The sequence below is a fragment of the Notamacropus eugenii genome, chromosome 5, assembly GCF_028372415.1.
Source record: "Notamacropus eugenii isolate mMacEug1 chromosome 5, mMacEug1.pri_v2, whole genome shotgun sequence".
NCBI classification, from domain to species: domain Eukaryota; kingdom Metazoa; phylum Chordata; class Mammalia; order Diprotodontia; family Macropodidae; genus Notamacropus; species Notamacropus eugenii.
Window position 1 is genome coordinate 357097369 of NC_092876.1, and position 19180 is coordinate 357116548.

The 19180-nt window shown below is 39.2% G+C and overlaps 1 protein-coding gene across 3 annotated transcripts in view; it reads right to left on the reverse strand.

Annotated features, from left to right (window-relative positions):
• Positions 1–19180, reverse strand: part of NECTIN3 (nectin cell adhesion molecule 3) — a 300234-nt gene that overhangs the window by 82027 nt on the left and 199027 nt on the right. The window contains exon 8 of one of the 3 annotated variants that reach the window (XM_072614046.1): positions 10790–10843. The exons of 1 other annotated variant lie outside the window; for it this stretch is intronic. In XM_072614046.1, the coding sequence (XP_072470147.1) occupies positions 10805–10843 (39 nt within the window). In that variant the 3' untranslated portion in view covers positions 10790–10804. Of the gene's footprint in view, positions 1–10789; positions 10844–10883; positions 12865–19180 lie in introns of those variants that run through there. One more of the 3 variants, XM_072614047.1, reaches the window with a different exon arrangement.

The window sequence follows — 19180 nt, forward strand, 5'->3', positions numbered from 1 at the left end:
AAATTATGATTTCTGACTCTAACTTCAGATACTTAAGAGTTGATTGATTCTGGGTAAGTCATTTGACTTCTCCAGGGCTCCTTTTTCTCATCTTTAAAATGAAAATCATAACAGTACTTTAACAGCTCACAGAGTGTGTATGTTGATACATACACACTATATATATATATATATATGTGTGTGTATGCTTAAAAAGGTAAATATGCTTATACATACATATCTTCAAAAGCTTTAAAACATTATATAAATATGAGTTATCTCAAAAGCTATCTCCTTCCTGAAGTATTCCCTGAACTCCCTATGCAGATATGATCTCTCCCTCCTCTGAAATCTCTGATAATGATATTAAAAACTGATGTTTGTATAGTACTTTTAGCCTTACAAAATGTTTTATATTCACTATCTCACTTGATCTCAGCCACACATTTGTCATGTTCTAGCTACTAGACTGCAGACTTTTAGAGAGCAGACTGTGCTTTAGGAGCATTACAAAATACTTTGTATTACAAAATCTGCCACTACCCAAGGAGCAATCAAACTGTGTATAATTTTTGATCCAGTAATAACACTACTGGAGATAAAAGAAAAAGAAAGCAAAAAGGACCCTCTTATACAAAAATATTTAGAGCAGCCCTTTTTGTGGTGGTGAAGAATTAGGAAGTGAGAAGATGCTTGTAAGTTGGGGAATGGAATGGAATGCTATTGTGTTATAAGAAATGATGAGCAGGATGCTCTCAGAAAAACCTGGAAAGACTTACATGAACTGTCGTAAAGTGAGCAGAACCAGGAGAAGAACATTGTACATAGTAACAGCAACATTGTACAATGATCAACTGTGAATGACTTGGGTATTCCCAGCAATATAATGAGCCAAGACAATTTCAAAGGTCTCAGGAGGAAAACTGCCATCCATTTCCAGAGAAAGAACTGAAGGACTCTGAATGCAGATAGAAGCATACTGTTCTCACTTTATTTTTTTTTTCATGCTTTTGTTTGGTCTGTTTCTTCTTTCACAACATGAATATGGAAACATATTTTACATGGTTGCACATATATAACCTACATTAAATTGCTCACCATCTTTGGCACAGGGGAAGTGAAGGAAGGAGGGAGAAAATTTGGAACCCAAATTTGAGGTACAAAGAATTTAAATAACTTGCCCAGATTCCGTTAGGCAGTAAGTAGCAGGTCTGGGATTTGAATTCAGGTCCTCTAACTTCAAATTCAATGCTTTTCCTACTACACTATGCTCCTTTCATCTTTGTACTTCCCAAAGCAGTGTCCTGGGCCCTCTTTTTCCTCTACACTCTTTTTCTCACAAGGATTCTGTTACCTTTATGCAAGAGACTCCCATGTATATTTGTGTGTTGCCTTGAGACAAAGAGAGAAGAAACCCCTAGAGAATGGTCCCAGCAGCCTTAAATCTGCCCTTAGAAGTGGGAAACCAAAGACCTTTACTCTAGTTCTATCCAAGCCATGACTAGGTGAAAAGTTCTCACCACCACTGCTCCTGGGCTTCCTTAGTTTTCATCTAATTGTGTGATATGGGAGACCCTGGCACAGGACTGCTCAGCATGGTGTGCCCACATCAGAGAAGGTGCTGTTCTCTACAAACAAAGTAGAACTGAAATAGCTCAAAAAATAAAACACAAAATGCAAGATGCACAAATTTAGAAAAACCACCTCAAATGCTCATGTGCCCGACCTGCAGTAGAACATTTTGAGCTTGTACTGGTGTAATCAGTCACAGCTGGACACACTGAAACCTGACTCTAGCATGGTAATGTCATTTTGGTCCTCTTCGAGAATGAAGGACAACAACCAACCAATCATCTAATCTTCATCTGGGCCTGCAACCCTCACTCATATGCCTAGTATAAAGAGACTCCTCAGAAACCCATGCAATGCTTCCTTCAGGCCAGCCTAGCTGACTTCTTCAAGAGTGACCAGCCAGATCATCCAGAAATTCTCTTCTCTGTACTTCTGATGGCTAGGCTCCCTTCGCTTATGTTGTTTCTCCAAGTTCCCCACTGAGCAGAATTCAATAAAGAGTGGTAACCACTAAATGAGCTGCGAGGTCTTATGCTAGAAAAAAATGTTAAATTGAAAGTAACCTATATTTGCGGTACAAACACAAACATATGCATGCACATATACACATGTATGCATGTAATATATGTGTAATTCATGCACACATGTATATCTATATATGTATATGCGTACATCCATGTATGCATATATATATATACGTGTGTGTGTGTGTGTGTGTGTGTGTGTGTGTATATATCTCCATCCTGTGCTCCAGTGTCACGTTGCCAATTATTTGCTGGACATCTCTACCTAGATATCCCTTCAGTATGGATAATCCAGCACGGCCAGAACAGAACCTGACATCATCACCCAACTTCACTATTTCAAGTCATTGAGATTTTAATAGTCTTCCTTCTCCTTCAACTCCCATCTGATCATTTGCCAAATTTTATAAACTCTATCTCTACATATCACATATTTATGCTGCTATCTCCAGTGCCACTCCCTACTAGGGTGGGGAATCTGTGGCCGTGAGGTCACATGTGGTTCTCTAGGTCCTCAAGGGTGGCCCTCTGACTGAATCTAAACTTCGTAGAAGAAATTCCCTTAATAAAAGAATTTGCTCTGTAAAACTTGGACTCAATTCAATGGCTGCACCCAAGGACCTAGAAGACCTTGATATCACAGGTTCCCCACCTCTGCCCCAGATCATTAGCTTAGCTTCTAGCATTTCTAGCACTTTCCTACATTTATATTTATATCCTTGTATTTCCCTATAGCCATCACTATGGAAATAGCCATCACCACTACTGCTAAGCAACTCCCACCAAGGAGCGGACGAACAAAGTTAACTGAAGCCACAGGGCACCCTGAAGAATATACATGACATGGCATATGCAGGCATGCAAAATCACTGCCATACTCCCCCTTCAAATCATGATAAAAACAACACAGTAACCTGAATCCAAGAGCCCAATATCAGCAAACCAGTATTGCTGCTTCCAGACCTATCCCGAAGTCATTGCTCTGGGAACCAACCCTGATACAGATGTCAACTGGAAAATAATTCGTTAAGTACTGCAGCCCCTGCCTTCTCAGCACTCATAATTACTAAAGACCCAGAAAAGTAATATTCTGGCCCTGTCAAATGGTTCAACATCAGAAATAGACATGGTATTATCAGTGGAAATACCATTAAGAAGACTCATTACCATAAGCTTTGCTGATGCTATGATTCTGCTGTCATGGGCTTTTCTATCTGACTTGTAGCTGAAACACTCTTATCTTTCCTCTCTTCTCTCTCTGTTTCTCAAAATGTGAGCTCTGAGCGCAGGTCTGCCTAGCTTTTATTTTGCATCTCCAACATTTAATTAAGTCAACAAGTATTTTTAAGTGCTGTGTGTCGAGTACCGTGCTACTAGACATAAAAATATAAGCAAAAAGGCAATTTTTGTCTTTAAGAAGCTTATAGTCTACAAAGGGAGTTGATTTTTAATTGATTCTGCTATCCACTTAAATTTTGTAGGTGAGTTCATCCTGTTCACATTCAAAGTTATAATTAATATTTGTGAATTTCCATCCATTTTATTTTTATTTACTGTTTTGTCTTTCTCAGCCTCTCGTTTTATCCTATCCTTGTTAACCTTATCTTCTCCGCTTATCCACCTATTCCTTATTTTACCAACCCTTCTAAAAGTCTCTCCTTTACCTTCTCCCCCATCATCCCAAATTTTAATTTACATGCTCTTCTAAAAGTCCCTCTCCCACCTTGTCTCCCAAGGTTTCTCACCTCTCTACAAGTTCAAAGGACTTCTACACATTTCCAGATGTACATATTGTTTCCTCATCAACCCAGATAAGAGTAAAAGTTCCAACATTATCAGCTCTTCACTTTCACGCCACATTTTTATAATTGCTCCTTTTTACCTTTTCCTACCCAGTTTTGTTAGAATCACTCCATCACACACAATTCAGTCTCAATCTTTTTTTTTTCAAACTAGCTCTGTAATGATGAGTTTTAGGAATATTGATAACTTTTTCATATATAATAAGCAAATAGTTTGACCTTAATGAGCACCTAAAAACTAGTCTTTAATGTTTTCCTTGTATTTCTTTGGCTCTACCATAGACAATGAAGCAGTATCAATACTGACCTATATGCACTACATATTATAGCATCTAAATGTTTAAAAGAAAAGCTAAATGAATGACAGGTGGAGATATATAGGAGTACTATAATAATGGGGGACTTTGAACTGATCCAATCATTTTGGAGAGCAATCTGGAATTATACCCAGAATTATTAACTTGACCCAGCAAAGGTTCATTTCCAAAGATGATTAGGGAAAAAGGAAAAGAACCTATCTGTTCTAAAATGTTTACAACAGTTTCCTTTGTGGGGCAAAGAACGGCAAATTGCAGGGATCCTCATCAAAATGGCTGAACAAGTTGCTGTGTATGATCATGATGGAACAATGCTCTGCAGAAATGATGAGCTCAATGATCTTAGAAAGACTTTCACAAAATAATGAAGAGCGAAATGAGCAGAACAAGTACACTACATACAGTAACAGTAGTATTTTAAGAACAACTTTGAACAAATAAGTCATTGTGACTATTAGAAATACCCAAATTAACTATAAAGAACCAATGAAAGAAGATGCTGCATCCAGAGAAAGAACTGATAAACATAACTATGTATAGAACACTTTTACATATATATGTATATACATACACACATCACTATTTGTATCTAATGGTAGCTACCTCTAGGTTGGGGGGGGAGAAGGAAGAAAAAAATTTACACAGTAACTTTATTATATATTTAAAAGGAACAGCAAGTTGTACATAAGGATCTGCAATTTCAGGTGCAATTGTCTTTTTATTATTATTACCATGTTAAGGAAATGACTGCTTAATTCCATAAATTAAAAATATTTTTTTAAAAAGGAAGTTGAGGGGGTGGAGCCAAGATGGCGGAGTAGGAACACACAAATACGCTAGCTCCGAACCCACAGCCCATGAAATATCCATAGTAAAGAGCCGCCAATAAATTCGGGAGCAGGAGAAGCCACATAATAGTGGAGCGGATAAGATTTCTGTTCCAGAGGGACCTGCAAACCTCTTGCAAAAGGTCTGTCGCGCTGCAGATGCGGAGCCCAGCCCAGCCCTGCACCGCCCCGGCAACAAGAGGAACAGATCTGAGCTGACTTCAGGGACGGGATCTCCAGCAGCCGCGCGGGTCCCTCCACCCACAGGTCACAGGGGTCGGTAAGAAGGTCTCTTTGGTGGGTCGAGAGGGGAGTGGGGTGCTCCCATACTCAGGCCCCCTCAGGAGGCAACAGTGGAGGCGGGAGCAGACCAGGGCTTCCCAAGCAGGCAGGAGCTCAGATCCATTGTTGAAGGTCTCTGCATAAACCCCCTGAGGGAACTGAGCCCGTGAGGCGGCCCTGCCCCCACCCGGGCAGCTGAACTTAATCTCACACTGAATAGCAGCCCTGCCCCCACCCAAAGCACTGAGGCTGGGAAGCAGCATTTGATTCTCAGACCCCAAGCGCGGGCTGGGAGGATCAGGAGGCGAGGTGGGTGTGAGGAGAATATTCAGAGCTCAAGTCACTGGCTGGGAAAATGCCCAGAAAAGGGAAAAAAACCAAGACTATTGAGGGTTACTTTCTTGCTGAGCAGGTTTCTCCTCCCCTCCCTTCTGATGAGGAAGATCGGTGCTCACCATCAGGGGAAGACACAGAAGTCAGTGCTTCTACATCCCAGCCCACTCAATGGGATCAGTTCTGGGAAAAGGTCTTAAAGAGCCCAAACAATTTTCAAAATCATGATAGAGAGGTGGAGGAAAAACTGGGAAGAGTAATAAAAGACTTGCAAACAAAGTATGAACAACAAATCAGCACCCTGCTAAAGGAGACCCAAAAAAATGCTGAAGAAAATAACACCCTGAAAAATAGGCTAACTCAATTGGCAAAGGAGGTTCAAGAAGCCAATGAGGAGAAGAATGCTTTCAAAAGCAGAATTAGCCAAATGGAAAAGGAGATTCAAAAGCTCACTGAAGAAAATAGTTCTTTCAAAATCAGAATAGAACAGATGGAGGCTAATGACTTTATGAGAAACCAAGAAATCACAAAACAAAACCAAAAGAATGAAAAAATGGAAGATAGTGTGAAATATCTCATTGGAAAAACAACTGACCTGGAAAATAGATCCAGGAGAGACAATTTAAAAATTATGGGACTACCTGAAAGCCATGATCAAAAAAAGAGCCTAGACATCATCTTTCATGAAATTATCAAGGAAAACTGCCCTGATATTCTAGAACCAGAAGGCAAAATAAATATTGAAAGAATCCACCAATCACCACCTAAAAAAGATCCAAAAAGAGAAACTCCCAGGAATATTGTGGCCAAATTCCAGAATTCCCAGGTGAAGGAGAAAATATTGCAAGCAGCTAGAAAGAAACAATTCAAGAATTGTGGAAATACAATCAGGATAACACAAGATCTAGCAGCTTCTACATTAAGGGATCGAAGGGCATGGAATAGGATATTCCAGAAGTCAAAGGAACTAGCACTAAAACCAAGAATCACCTACCCAGCAAAACTGAGTATAATACTTCAGGGGAAAAAATGGTCTTTCAATGAAATAGAGGACTTTCAAGCATTCTTGATGAAAAGACCAGAGCTGAAAAGAAAATTTGACTTTCAAACATAAGAACGAAGAGAAGCATGAAAAGGTAAACAACAAAGAGAAGTCATAAGGGACTTCTAAAAGTTGAACTGTTTACATCCCTACATGGAAAGACAATATTAGTAACTCTTGAAACTATTCAGTATCTGGGTACTTGGTGGGATTGCACACACACACATGCACACGCACACACTCATAGAGACAGAGTGCACAGAGTGAATTGAATAGGATGGGATCATATCTTAAAAAAAAATGAAATCAAGCAGTGAGAGAGAAATATATGGGAGGAGAAAGGGAGAAATGGAATGGGGCAAATTATCTCTCATAAAAGAGGCAAGCAAAAGATTTTTTTTTTCGTTTGGGGAAAAAGAGGGGAGGTGAGAGAAAAACATGAAGCTTACTCTCATCACATTCCACTAAAGGAAGGAATAAAATGCACACTCATTTTGGTATGAAAACCTATCTTACAATACAGGAAGGTGGGGGACAAGGGGATAAACAGGGTGGGGGGGGACGATGGAATGGAGGGCATGGGGAGGAGGGTACAATTGGAGGTCGACACTCACAGGGAGGGACAGGATCAAAAGAGAGAACAGAAGTAATTGGAAGCAAGATAGGATGGAGGGAAATATAGTTAGTCTTATATAACATGAGTATTATGGAAGTCATTTGCAAAATTACACAGATTTGGCCGATATTGAATTGCTTGCCTTCCAAAGGGAGGGGGAGGGGATGGAGGGAGGAAAAGAAGTTGCAACTCAAAGTTTTAGGAATAACTGTCAAGTACTGTTCTTGCCGCGAGGAAATAAGAAATACAGGTAAAGGGGTATAGAAAGTTATTTGGCCCAACAGGACACAGGAAAGGATGGAGACAAGGGCAGAGAGGAGTGATGGAGAAGAGAGTGGAGTGGAGATGGGGGCAATTAGAATGCTCGGTGCTTTGGGGTGGGGGGAAGGGACAAGGGGGGAGAAAATTTGGAGCCTAAAAATTCTGTGAAAATGAATGTTAAAAGTGAAATAAAAAAAAAAAGGAAGTTGAAGGAAAATGAAAAATGTTGAAGATGTGGGAAAATCAGAACACTAATTCATTGTTTGTGGAGCTATAAGCTGATTCAACCATTCTGGAAAGCAATTTGGAACTATGCCCAAAGGGCTACAAAAATGTTTTTACCCTATCCTTGTTACCTTATCTTCTCCCCTAATCCTCCTATTCCTTTCACCCAGCAATATGGCTTCTAGGGCTGTATCCCAAACAGATCACAAAAATGAAAAAAGGACTCACATGTACAAAAATATTTATAGCAGCTCTTTTTGTGGTGGCCAAGAATTTGAAATTGCGGAAATGTCCATCAATTGGGTAGACTGATCAAGTTGTAAGTGTAATGGAATACTATTGTGCTATAAGAAATGACAAACAGGCAGAGTTCAGAAAAACCTGGAAAGACTGAAGTGATGCCAAGTGAGGGGGGCAGAACCAGGAGAACATTGTACACAGTAACAGCCACACTATGCGATAACTGATTTTGACAGACTTCTCAGCAATACAAGGGCCTAAAACAGGATTCATGATGGAAAATGCCATCCATATCCAGAGAAAGAACTATGGAATCAGAATGCAGAGTGAAGCAGACTAATTTTTTGTTTCATTTTGTATTTTTTCTTTCTCATCGTTTTCCCCATTCATAATTCTTCTGTGCAACATGACTAATGTGAAAATGTGTTTAATAGGAATGTATGCATAGAGCACATATCAAGTTGCAAGCCTTCTAGCTAGGGAAGGGAGAAGGAAGGAGAGAAAATTTAAAATTTATCGAAGTGAATGCTGAAAAGTAAAATTAAATCAATAAATTGAAAAAAAAGGGAGTTGAAGCGGGGTTTGGGGAAGAAGGCATGAACATGCTGGTTAAGTTTGGTGGGTGTTCCATACATCTAAGCTTTAATAAATGTTATTTCATTCATCCATCACCTCTCGAGGGCTATTTATAATAGCATCTTAGCTTACGTCCCTACTTTCAGTATCTCTCTCCTCTCTCCAATCCATTGTCTTCTGAGCTGTAAAAATAATTTTACTAAGGTATACAGCTGCCCATGTTTCTCCCCTGCTCAAAAGCCTTCAGTTGCTTCATAACACCACTCATCTAATACACAAAATCTTTAGTTTGTCCTCAAAGACATCCACAATTTTGCTCCTGTCTCTCTTCTCTGACTTACTTTAATCATCATCATGGCATACATGTTGGAAGGCAGGGAGGAGGAAGGCATTAGGCTTTCTTTGTATCACCACTGTTTACAACAGTACTTGGCATATAGTAAACACTTAATAAATGCTTATTGACCAGCTTCTTGAACGCTTTGCAGCCAAACTGCCCTAACCTCAGTATTCCATCTCTCAAGTCTGCCTTCGCACTCACTGTCTTTGATGCCTGGAATGCACTTCTTTCTTACCTGAGTTGATCTTCTTGCAGGCCTACCTCAAGGATGGCCTTTCCCAATCTTTCCTCACTCCCTTCCCAACCCCAACACATATATACAAACTTCAGAACATAAACTGTAAAAGTTGTTTCCTTTCCCCTCCTCCCCCTTTGGTCTTTGTATACAGGGCCTTGTATACAGGAGGTGATGAAAAGATGTTAATTAGGTTGCACCCATCCCCATCTTTACTTCCTGCATATATATTGTCAGTTCAGAACCACTCTAGCAACCATTAGCATTGCCACACAATACCACAGTTAGGCTTCATTTTACTCATCATTTTTTTCCTTCTCTGAAAAAGACTGAATCTCTTTCTAGAATCAACACAGGATTATAGATTACCGATTAGACTGAAGGCAACTGAGGTCACATTTTCATACTCCAGTCCAAACCAGTGAAACTTTACACAAACCCAGAAGTCTTTGTTAGTCTATTAAGCGCTTCTTTAGTACTGGACTCCATGGCAGCTGTACACAAATTACTTCTCCACCTCTTCAAACTTTCTTCTTTCCATTCTATACCCTTGGGGAACAAATTAGCAAAGCACCAGAACAAAGACTCCAGAGATCTACTCTGCTCTTGGAGAGTTCAAAACAATTTAGAAGGGGTCTTTGGGACCCTAGACTCAATCCTCACCCTGGCAGTGAAGCCAAAAGTTCTGAGACCTATCCCAGAGCCTTTTTGCAAGTTCTATGGGAGTCAACCTCTAGCTGACTCAGAATCCAAATGGAGGTGGAGTAACACTTAGTAACACACCTTGGTAAAACTCGCAAGCTTACATGGAAGATTTTGTATGTTCAGGTTATGACTCCAAAGACAGCATCAAATGAAAAGTGTTGAATGCTGAGGGTCAGGATCTAATATTAAGTTCATAATTAACTATAGTTCCTTTTAGCTTGGCTAGATAAATGACAACAGAATATTTAAGTGCAGGGTTGGTTTACTGTAGGAGCAGAGTTGCAATGGTCTATATAGTTTGAGTTCCAAGTGAGTTGGAAGTGAGTTCCAAGAAAGGCCTATTTCTCCCCACCCCCAACCCATTCAGTGATGGCCAAAATGGAATAGTTAGAATTTTATTCCTTTTGCTGTCCTCCTAAAATGCAAACAATCCCCTGGGAAGGTGTCATACTTAAAGGTGCTATCTGTTGTGTCCATATAAATGTTATTTGGATCCTTTCTGGTGAGCTGGGAGGACCAGAAAGTTTTCAGTGGAGAGGAATAGGAATTAGGTACCTGAGGAAGGAAAGCAGTAGACAATCACCAGAGGGATCTAGAATGGGTAAACTAAGGCCAGACTTCATCTCCTTCATAATTATGTCCAGTTTGAAGAATATACTTAATGGGTTAAAAGAAGACAAGTGCCAGAGGAGTACATGGGAAATAGGGACCCCTCTTCTCTTGTTGAGTCATGAATGCATGCATTCCCCAAAAGCTAAACTTGGAGCCAGGAGTCCTGGGATCCAGTACCAGATGATGTTTATTAGCTTGAGTAGCAAGGTGGTACAGTGGATAGAGAGCATAGCTTGGAGTCAGGAAGAGAGTCATCTTCCTGAATTCAAATCTGACCTCAGATACTTACTACCTATGTGATCCTGGGCAAGTCACTTTACCTTTGTTGCTTCAGTTTCCTCATCTGGAAAACAAGCTGGAGAAGGAAATGGCAAATAAGTCCAGTGTCCTTGCTAAGAAAACCTCAAACAGGGTCACAGAGTCAGACACAAATGAAATTACTAAACAGAAAGATTTATTAGCTTAGGCAAGTATTTTCAGGCTCTTTGGATCCTTGTTTTTGCATTTGTAAAGTGCATTTAGACCACATAGTGTCTAAGATGGCTTCCAGTGATGCCACTGTGAGGATCTATAAGCACAGAGGTATAGACTATGCTATTAAAATACCAGCCACAAATATCAAAAATAGATCTAGACCTATCACTACTTCTAAGATTAAACTGACTTAATGTTTTAAAAAAGGAAACAACACCCACACCTTTAAAAAGGCTTTTAATTATGATCTTCATATTAACTCACACTTATATAACAGCATTTACAAAGCTCTTTTACATACATTATCTCCTTTGATCTTCACAATCACTCTGAGAAATGTAATTATTCTCTTTTTACCTACAAAAAATGTTAGGCTTACCTGGATTAAGTGACTTATCCAAGGTCACACAGCTTGTAAATATCAAGGCCAAGACCTAAACCCAGTTTTTCTGACTTCCAATCTAATGCTTTTCCTATTGAGTAATATTGCCTCGTTTAGAGGTCTAAGAAAAACTGGTAAAAGTCTTTTCTAATAATATAATCCTTTGTTAAAAATAATGCCTAGAGGAGAAAAAAGAGTATCTCTTTCAATTTAACAAGCATTTTAGACATATTCTTAGAGCAATCATTTCAACTACCTTATTTTTTTCCTAATTTATTTTCACCTCTTATTTAGTTAAGACAGTTGTTTAAAAATTGAAGACACTTGTTCTTTGCCTATTACATCTTGAATGTGAGACAAAGGGAATATGAATGTTGTCATTTAGTTTGATTAATGAATAGTCATTTGATTTCACTACTCATTATATTTTATTAAATAAATGGACTACTTCCTGTTGAAAGATAATATTAATTAACTTGTTTGGGAGTTATTTGAGTAAGGCCATCACAAATTGCCCCAGATAATGGTGTCCCTTTCTCTGGCTCACAGTTAAGATTTCTGCCCCAAGGCTCAATTGTAGGTGACAACTATCAATTGTTGAGTATCATTACCCTTTAAACTCATCACTGTATTTACTCTAGTAATTAACCCCTTCACATCTTCTCCTCCCTAGTGTGGAGGAGAAAAGATTCCCTCCTCCCCACTCCAGCTTGAGGACCATTACAGTTGGTAGTCTTTGGAAAGCCACCAACAGCAGGAACTCTGCAGTTTGATCCTGAATATTGTGGCTACCAGAAGTCTTTTGTTACCTAGCAGACTCCGAGGATCATCACTTCTAGAAACTGAATCACCAAAAGGGTGAATTTTGTCTGGGGTAACATGCTCCAGATATACAAATGGCTGAAGGAACTTTTCAACCAAATTATAAAACATCTTGCAGAGCAAACATGGACTTATTCACCAAATCTAGGAATACTCAAAGTGAGGGAAAGGGAAGAGGGAGTGCTGGAGCTATTATTGTCTGTTCTTCCTATTCAATGAGGACCAATGAAATCACGATGTCAGGGTCAATGTACAGGGCGTTGTTCTGTGGTTATTAGTTCAACAGAGCTCAAAATGCTCCACTACAGATTGGGCACAAATGGTCCTTTGGAACATTTGGGATGGCGATGTCTCTGGATTTGTGCTGCTCATATTTCCTTTGTAGTATTGAGATTCTGCTTTGTTCACAGAGCACAGCTGGGCAATCCTGTGCCAGTGTCTCCCATGTCTCTCAATCAATTCCAAAGCTCTTTGGAGACCATGAGACTTTCCTTGTACTGCTTCTTCTAACCTCTGTGTGTGCGCTTGCCTTGCGTGAGTTCTCCATAGTCTTTAGTAAACATACATTTGGCATTCAAACAACATGGCCAGCTCATTGGAATTGCACCTCTGCAGGAGAGTTTGAACGCCTGGCAGTTCAGCTCAAAAGAGGACCTCAGTCTAGTACCTTATCTTGCCAGGTGATCTTCAGAATTTCCCTAAAACAATTCAAATGGAAGGGGTTCAATTTTTTGGCATCGTGCTGGTGCACTGTGCAGGTTTCGTAAGCTTAGAACAATGAGGTCAGCACCAAGGTTCTGTAGCCGTTCTTCTATTCCACACTTTCTTTCAGAGCTTCCAAAAAACTGAGCTAGCTCTAGTGATACATGCATCAACCTCATCATCTATGTGCACATCTCTGGAAAGTACACTGCCAAGGGAAGTGAACTCATCCATAGCATTTATAATTTGTATCTAGGCTTAGAACAAATGAAAAGAAGCTCTGCTGAGTTCAGTAGGTTTGAAACTCACTCCACAAAAAGATCACATAAGCTGGGAAATTCAATAGGTGAATTGGTGATCAAATCAGTTAATCAATAATCATTTATTAAGTATCTATTCTGTACCAGGCCTTGTGCTGGGTGCTGGAGATTCTGAAGACAGAGATGAAACAATTTGTCTTGCAGGATGAACAAAAATTCGCACGATGAACACCATGTTTGGATTTGAATGGCTCATGAAGGGATGATGCTCAATTATGGCAATGGTTTTGTTTTTTTTTTTTTTTTAACCTATATAAGATTACATGTGGTCCCAGGAAGGAGGGAGAGAAAATTTAAAACTTATGGAAGTGATTGTTGAAAACTGAAAATAATTTAAAAAAGCCAAAAACAAGTGTTGTTAGATTCCTAGTCAGAAGCGAACATAAAAATAAATCAGGGAGTCAAAACCTGAAAGTGATTCTTAAAAAAAAAAAAAAATGAAGGCAGTAGTGTTAGTCTTACTTTTAGTGAAAGTAGCAGAAGAGAGAACATTCCTGACTTGAAATCCCCGATGTTCTCATAGAAGATTCTCTTTCCAAGCAATAACCTTTCTTCTCCCCCTCCCTCTCGCCTCCCTCATGCCAGCCATGACTCTTCTCAAAGGTAAAGTACTGGTTAATTTATTTTATTTTCAGTTTATATTGTGTAATAATGATTGCTATTTTATTTCAGGTGCATTGGGGACAAAAAACTTACTTAAAATTATAAATAATTATTTTCATATAGATATTTTTGGGGATGTAGTACCGATCATCCAACTTTACATTATTTCCTATGGGAAAACTCACTTTGCAATATGAACAAAGTACATGACAGAAATCTCAGAATGAATTAAATTCGTAAACTGAGGTTCTACTGTAAATGTCTATGTATATATACATATATATGTATGTGTGTTTGTATGTGTATATATGTATTACATATATGATATGTACAAAATACGAGGTAATTTGGGGGAAGAGGCTTTTAATAGCTCAGGCATTGCGGTCTCACAGAGAAGGTAGAGCTTGAATTGTCTTTGAAGGAAACAAGGATTTCTAAGAGACACAAAGGAAGAAGAAATGCATTCTAGGCACAGGGGAAACTCTATGTACAAAGGTATGGAAATGGAGATGGGGAGGTCATGTGGGAAGAAGACTACAACTAGTGAGGTTTCTGTAGAGTATGGGAAAGGAATTAATGTATAACAAGACTGGCAGGGCAATGAGCCAAGTTACTAAGGCTATGCATTGAAAGTAATGTATAATAAGGACAGGAGGATGATTAAGGAGTCAGGTTATAAAGGTGATGTAAATGCCAAACAGGAATTTCTGTTCTATATTAGAAGTAGTAAGGAACCACTAGAGTCTACTGAGTAGGGGAATAAAATGGTTAGATCTATACTTTCAGAAAATCATTTTGCTAGTTCTGTGGAAGAGAGGATGCAAAGAGACAAGTTAGGAGCTACTGTAATAGTTCAGGGGAAATGTGGTGAGGGCCTGAATTAGAGTAGTGGTCCTGGGAGTAAAGAGAAGGGGGACTGGGGCAACAGATAAGAAGATCATAGATTTAGACTGGGAAGGGACCTTAGAGATTAGCAAGGGACTTGCCTAAGGTCACACATCTAGGGATGGACTAGAATTCAGATCTTGCCTCCAAACCTCCACTGCCAGCACTTGTCTAATATGGAATTAAAATCAACAAGACTTATGATAACCTAAGTGAGGTGAAGAAAAACAAAGAGTGATGGGTTTAGGGAAAAGATAAGGTATTCTATCATGAACAGATTGAATTTGAGACATCTCTCAGACATTCAATCTGAAATGTCCAATAGGCAGTTGGTGACGCAGGACTGAACAAAGCTCAGGAGAGACACTAAAGTTGGGTATATGAAACTATTGGGCTTGGAGTCAAGAAGACAAGCTTCAATTTTCCCTCAGACATGTACTAGCTGGCTGACCCTGAGCAAGTAACTTAACTTCTGAGTCTCTCAGTAAAATAGGGATAATAAAGTGCTTAAAGCTGTTGGGACAATCAAAGGAGATAACCTATGTAAAATTCTCTACAAACCTTGAAGTTCAAAGTAAAGGTTACCATCATCATTATTATTACTATTTTGTGGCTCTGGAATATATTTGCAGAGATATGACTAAACCCGTGAGAGCTGACGGAGTCACCGACAGAGCACAGAGAGAAGAGAATGGGGTCCAGGACAGAGTTTTAAGGAACAACTACAATGGATGGAGGTACACAACCCACTAAAGACCCTGAGAAGAAACATTACAAGGTAATATTACAGTTAGCAGTATCACAAAAAGGAAGAGTCTGCAGGAGGAATAGTTAAAATCTCAAATGCGACAAAGGAGTCAGGAAGGATGACTGATGAGAGAGAGGGAGGGAGAGAAAGGGTGGGAGGGAGGGAGGGAGAGAGGGAGGGAGGGAGGGAGAGAGAGAGAGAGAGAGAGAGAGAGAGAGAGAGAGAGAGAGGGAGAGAGGGAGAGAGGGAGAGAGGGAGAGAGGGAGAGAGGGAGAGAGGGAGAGGGAGAGAGACTTGGCAATTAAGAATTTGTGGTAACTTTGGAGAATGGTTTCACTTGAAAGTTGAGGTTAGAAGTCAGATTACTAAGAACAGAGAAACGAGAAGAGTGGAAGCAAACAGGATATTCTGTTTCTAGGAATTCTGACTTTCAAAATGCAGAGAAATAGGAAATTATATTGATGGGATGATAGTTAAGTAAAAGTTTAAGGATATGGGGACACTCAGGAAGTGACACGAATCACTAGGTAGGGAAAGACTGATTGGGGGGGGGGGGGGGCGGCAATCTGCCAGAAGAGAAAGGAGGGGATGGGAACAAGGATATATGTGGAAAAGCTGATTCTGGAAAGGACCACTTTTTCATGGCGTCATTAAGAAACACTATATTTTGAATATATCCCAAAACTCTGAGCTCAGTGTCAAAGAGTAGAGATAGCCATGTCTCTATGCAGTAGGTCCCCTGTAGCTTAAAGGAAGGGATGCCAGGTTAGAAAGACAATGGATCTGACATAATATGCAATTTCTCATATACTTATTGATATTGAAAGTGAAAAACTATGATTCACTTTAGAGAAAGTTTCTGGAGGAACACAGCTATTCTACTAGCATGCCTTTACCATAATCCCTGCAGCCAACACAAAATGGCCAGCAAACACCTACCCACCAACAAATGCTCCAGCAGCCATTTGTGTGGCTATTTTACATACCTAACTTATGAAGACTGATTGTTTAGACTTGCTGGAGTCGTTATTACTGGTATTGTTTATGTTGTTTTTAGAAGGCCAATGCCCTTTAGATTCTGTAGTAAGCAACTGTTAAATGAATGTCAAGTGTAGTACTTATGAATTAGTAGACTGTTTGAAAAGGAAAATTCTTAGGTGCTTTTCACCTGAGGAGGTACATCTAATAAGTGGTGTATTGGTATAACTATGTGCATGAGTAAGTATTCCTTTTCCTCTGAGATAGGGAGAATTCACTTTATAGTGCATTTTAAGCTCATGCTTTCACACAAAAATCATTCCAATCTTATTTGACTAGAAGGTCCTTAAGAGTAGGATCAGATGCTATCATTCTTTTTTTGTACTCAGAATCAAGCATATTGTCTTGATTAATAATTTTTAAAAGCTGAATTATAATTGTGCAATATCTAACTTCTGGTGGAGAAGGGAATAAGGATGAAGTAGAATATTCCTAAAGGCACATTTGTTCAGTCACTTACAGTCATGTCTGACTCTGTGACCCCATTTAGGGTTTTCTTAGCAAAGATACTGAAGTGGTTTGCCATTTCCTTCTCCAAACTATTTTACAGATGAGGAAACTGAGGTAAACAGGGTTAAGTGACTTGTCCAGTGTCACATGGCTAGTAAGTGTCTGAGGCTGGATTTCAACTCAGGAAGATGAGTCCTCCTCACTCTAGACACAGCATATCATACACTGCACCTTCTAGCTGCCCAAAAGGCGCACTGGGCTTCTCAAATACAGTTATTAGATGTCACAGTCCCATTTTCCCCCAAACAGGACCAAAATTCTGACATCATAAGACAGTAGAAAACTAGAATTACGTACTGCAAGCAAAATATTTTCAGTTTCATGCCTAAGACATAAAACAAGGGCAAACTGCAAATCAAATTAAAAACTGAAACAAGCTTTCCTAATGTTCTCTATCTACAAGCATCACGCTGTTTTATAGCAGCAGCTTTAACTAGTAATTTGACACTTTTCCACCCATAAGGCTCTTTGCACTTAAGGAAAAAAAAAAAAAAGGAACTCCGTATCTGTTTTAAATATCTCCATATACACCAGCAAAATAAAGAAGAGGGCATCTGGATAAGAGCAGCTACATCTTGCTGCTCTCCAAGCATGCTAATTGGCTAAACAGTTTCTTTTCTACTATCATACCACACTGAGAAATCTTGACATGTTGTTCCTTTCATTGTATTTTCATTATGCAACATTCACTCACACAGTATGTGCTTAAGCAGGAATTTTTGTTGTTGTTATTAATGGGTTTACAAATGCTAGTATAATGACTCGTCAACATTTATTTTTTTTTCGTAAGCGTTTCAGTTGTTATGTGAGGTCTGCTGAGCATGGCAAAGCCATTTCTGCATATACTCTATATCCAGAATGGGCACCCTGGCATGTTCGGCTAATGAGAATCTCTTTTGTGACAAAGAGAAATTTCTAATATGACACTAAAAGAGCCATTATTATGGGCTGACATGACAATGTACAAGTTGTGGTTATTTATTTAATTGAAGGACAGGCAATGATGACAGGCAGTGATGGAAATTTATAGCAAAAAGTCGTAATTTTGCAGGCTGGTTTTGAGGATAATACTACTGCATTCCAACAAACTTGAAAGGTTGTATATGAGTATACTTTTGTGTGTATGTGTAAAGATAAAAGAATTGAGACAGATTTTCAGGATTTTCTTATTTTCAAGTTATACCTGAGGACAAGTCTGAGAGTCTAGAACTAAAGGATGTTGGTTACCCCACAGCCTGTGTTTCTTAGATGCACTTAAGTGTTCCTGTCTCAGCAAGCAATATTTTCATGGACTTGAAATTTTGAATTCAAGTCTTATTTCTGACACATACAAGTGACAACTGGTTCAGTCATTCAAAAAAAAATGCAAGTTATTAATCTGCCTCCACAGAGGCAATACACAGAAGAAGTCACAGAACTGGACTTGCTGAAGAGTATTTTAAAGTCCCACATAAAGATGCTTGATAGGTACAGGGAGATAATTAGTGGAGGTGGTCAAAAATGAAACTGAATTATATCAAGACTGTGATGTTTTTTTTTTTTTACCAAGAAGAATGCAAAAAACACCAACTAGTCTTTTTTGAATCCTCCAACTCATATTATGGATTCTACTTGAAGAATCCTGGGATCTAGAGATAACCAGGACAAAGCAACAGTAGCAGAACCCCAAGAGATGCCAGAAGATCCCAACTACAGGAGAGTACAGGAAATGAACAGTATTCCCACAGAATGGTAGGACCTTGTTCCTGAGCCATGAGATGAATATGCTTTGTTTAGATATGTGACACAATGGACCTGGAGTCAGGAAAATCAGGATTCATATCCTGCTTGTAGCTCATATTTTTGCGTCTGGTTCACTTTGGCAGTCTAGTGAAGCCTCTAGACCCCTTCTCAGAATAATGTTTTAAGATACAAAGAATATGGAGAATTAAAAAGGAAATCAATTATATTGGAAAAAAAAATTTTCTCCTGTCCAAGTCCATGGATTCGCTGAAATCCCTTCATGGATTTCATGGGGGTCCGTGAATCCTAAGTTAAGAATTCCTGTTCTAGATTCTATTTGTCCCTGGGCAAGTCATTTAACTTTTCTACCTCAGTTTTCTCATCTGTAAAATGGAGATTAAAACAAATAGTCCCTACCTCTTAGGCTTGTTGTGATGAACAAGAATTTGTAAATACTGTAAAGGACTTTGCAAACATCATTTCTCA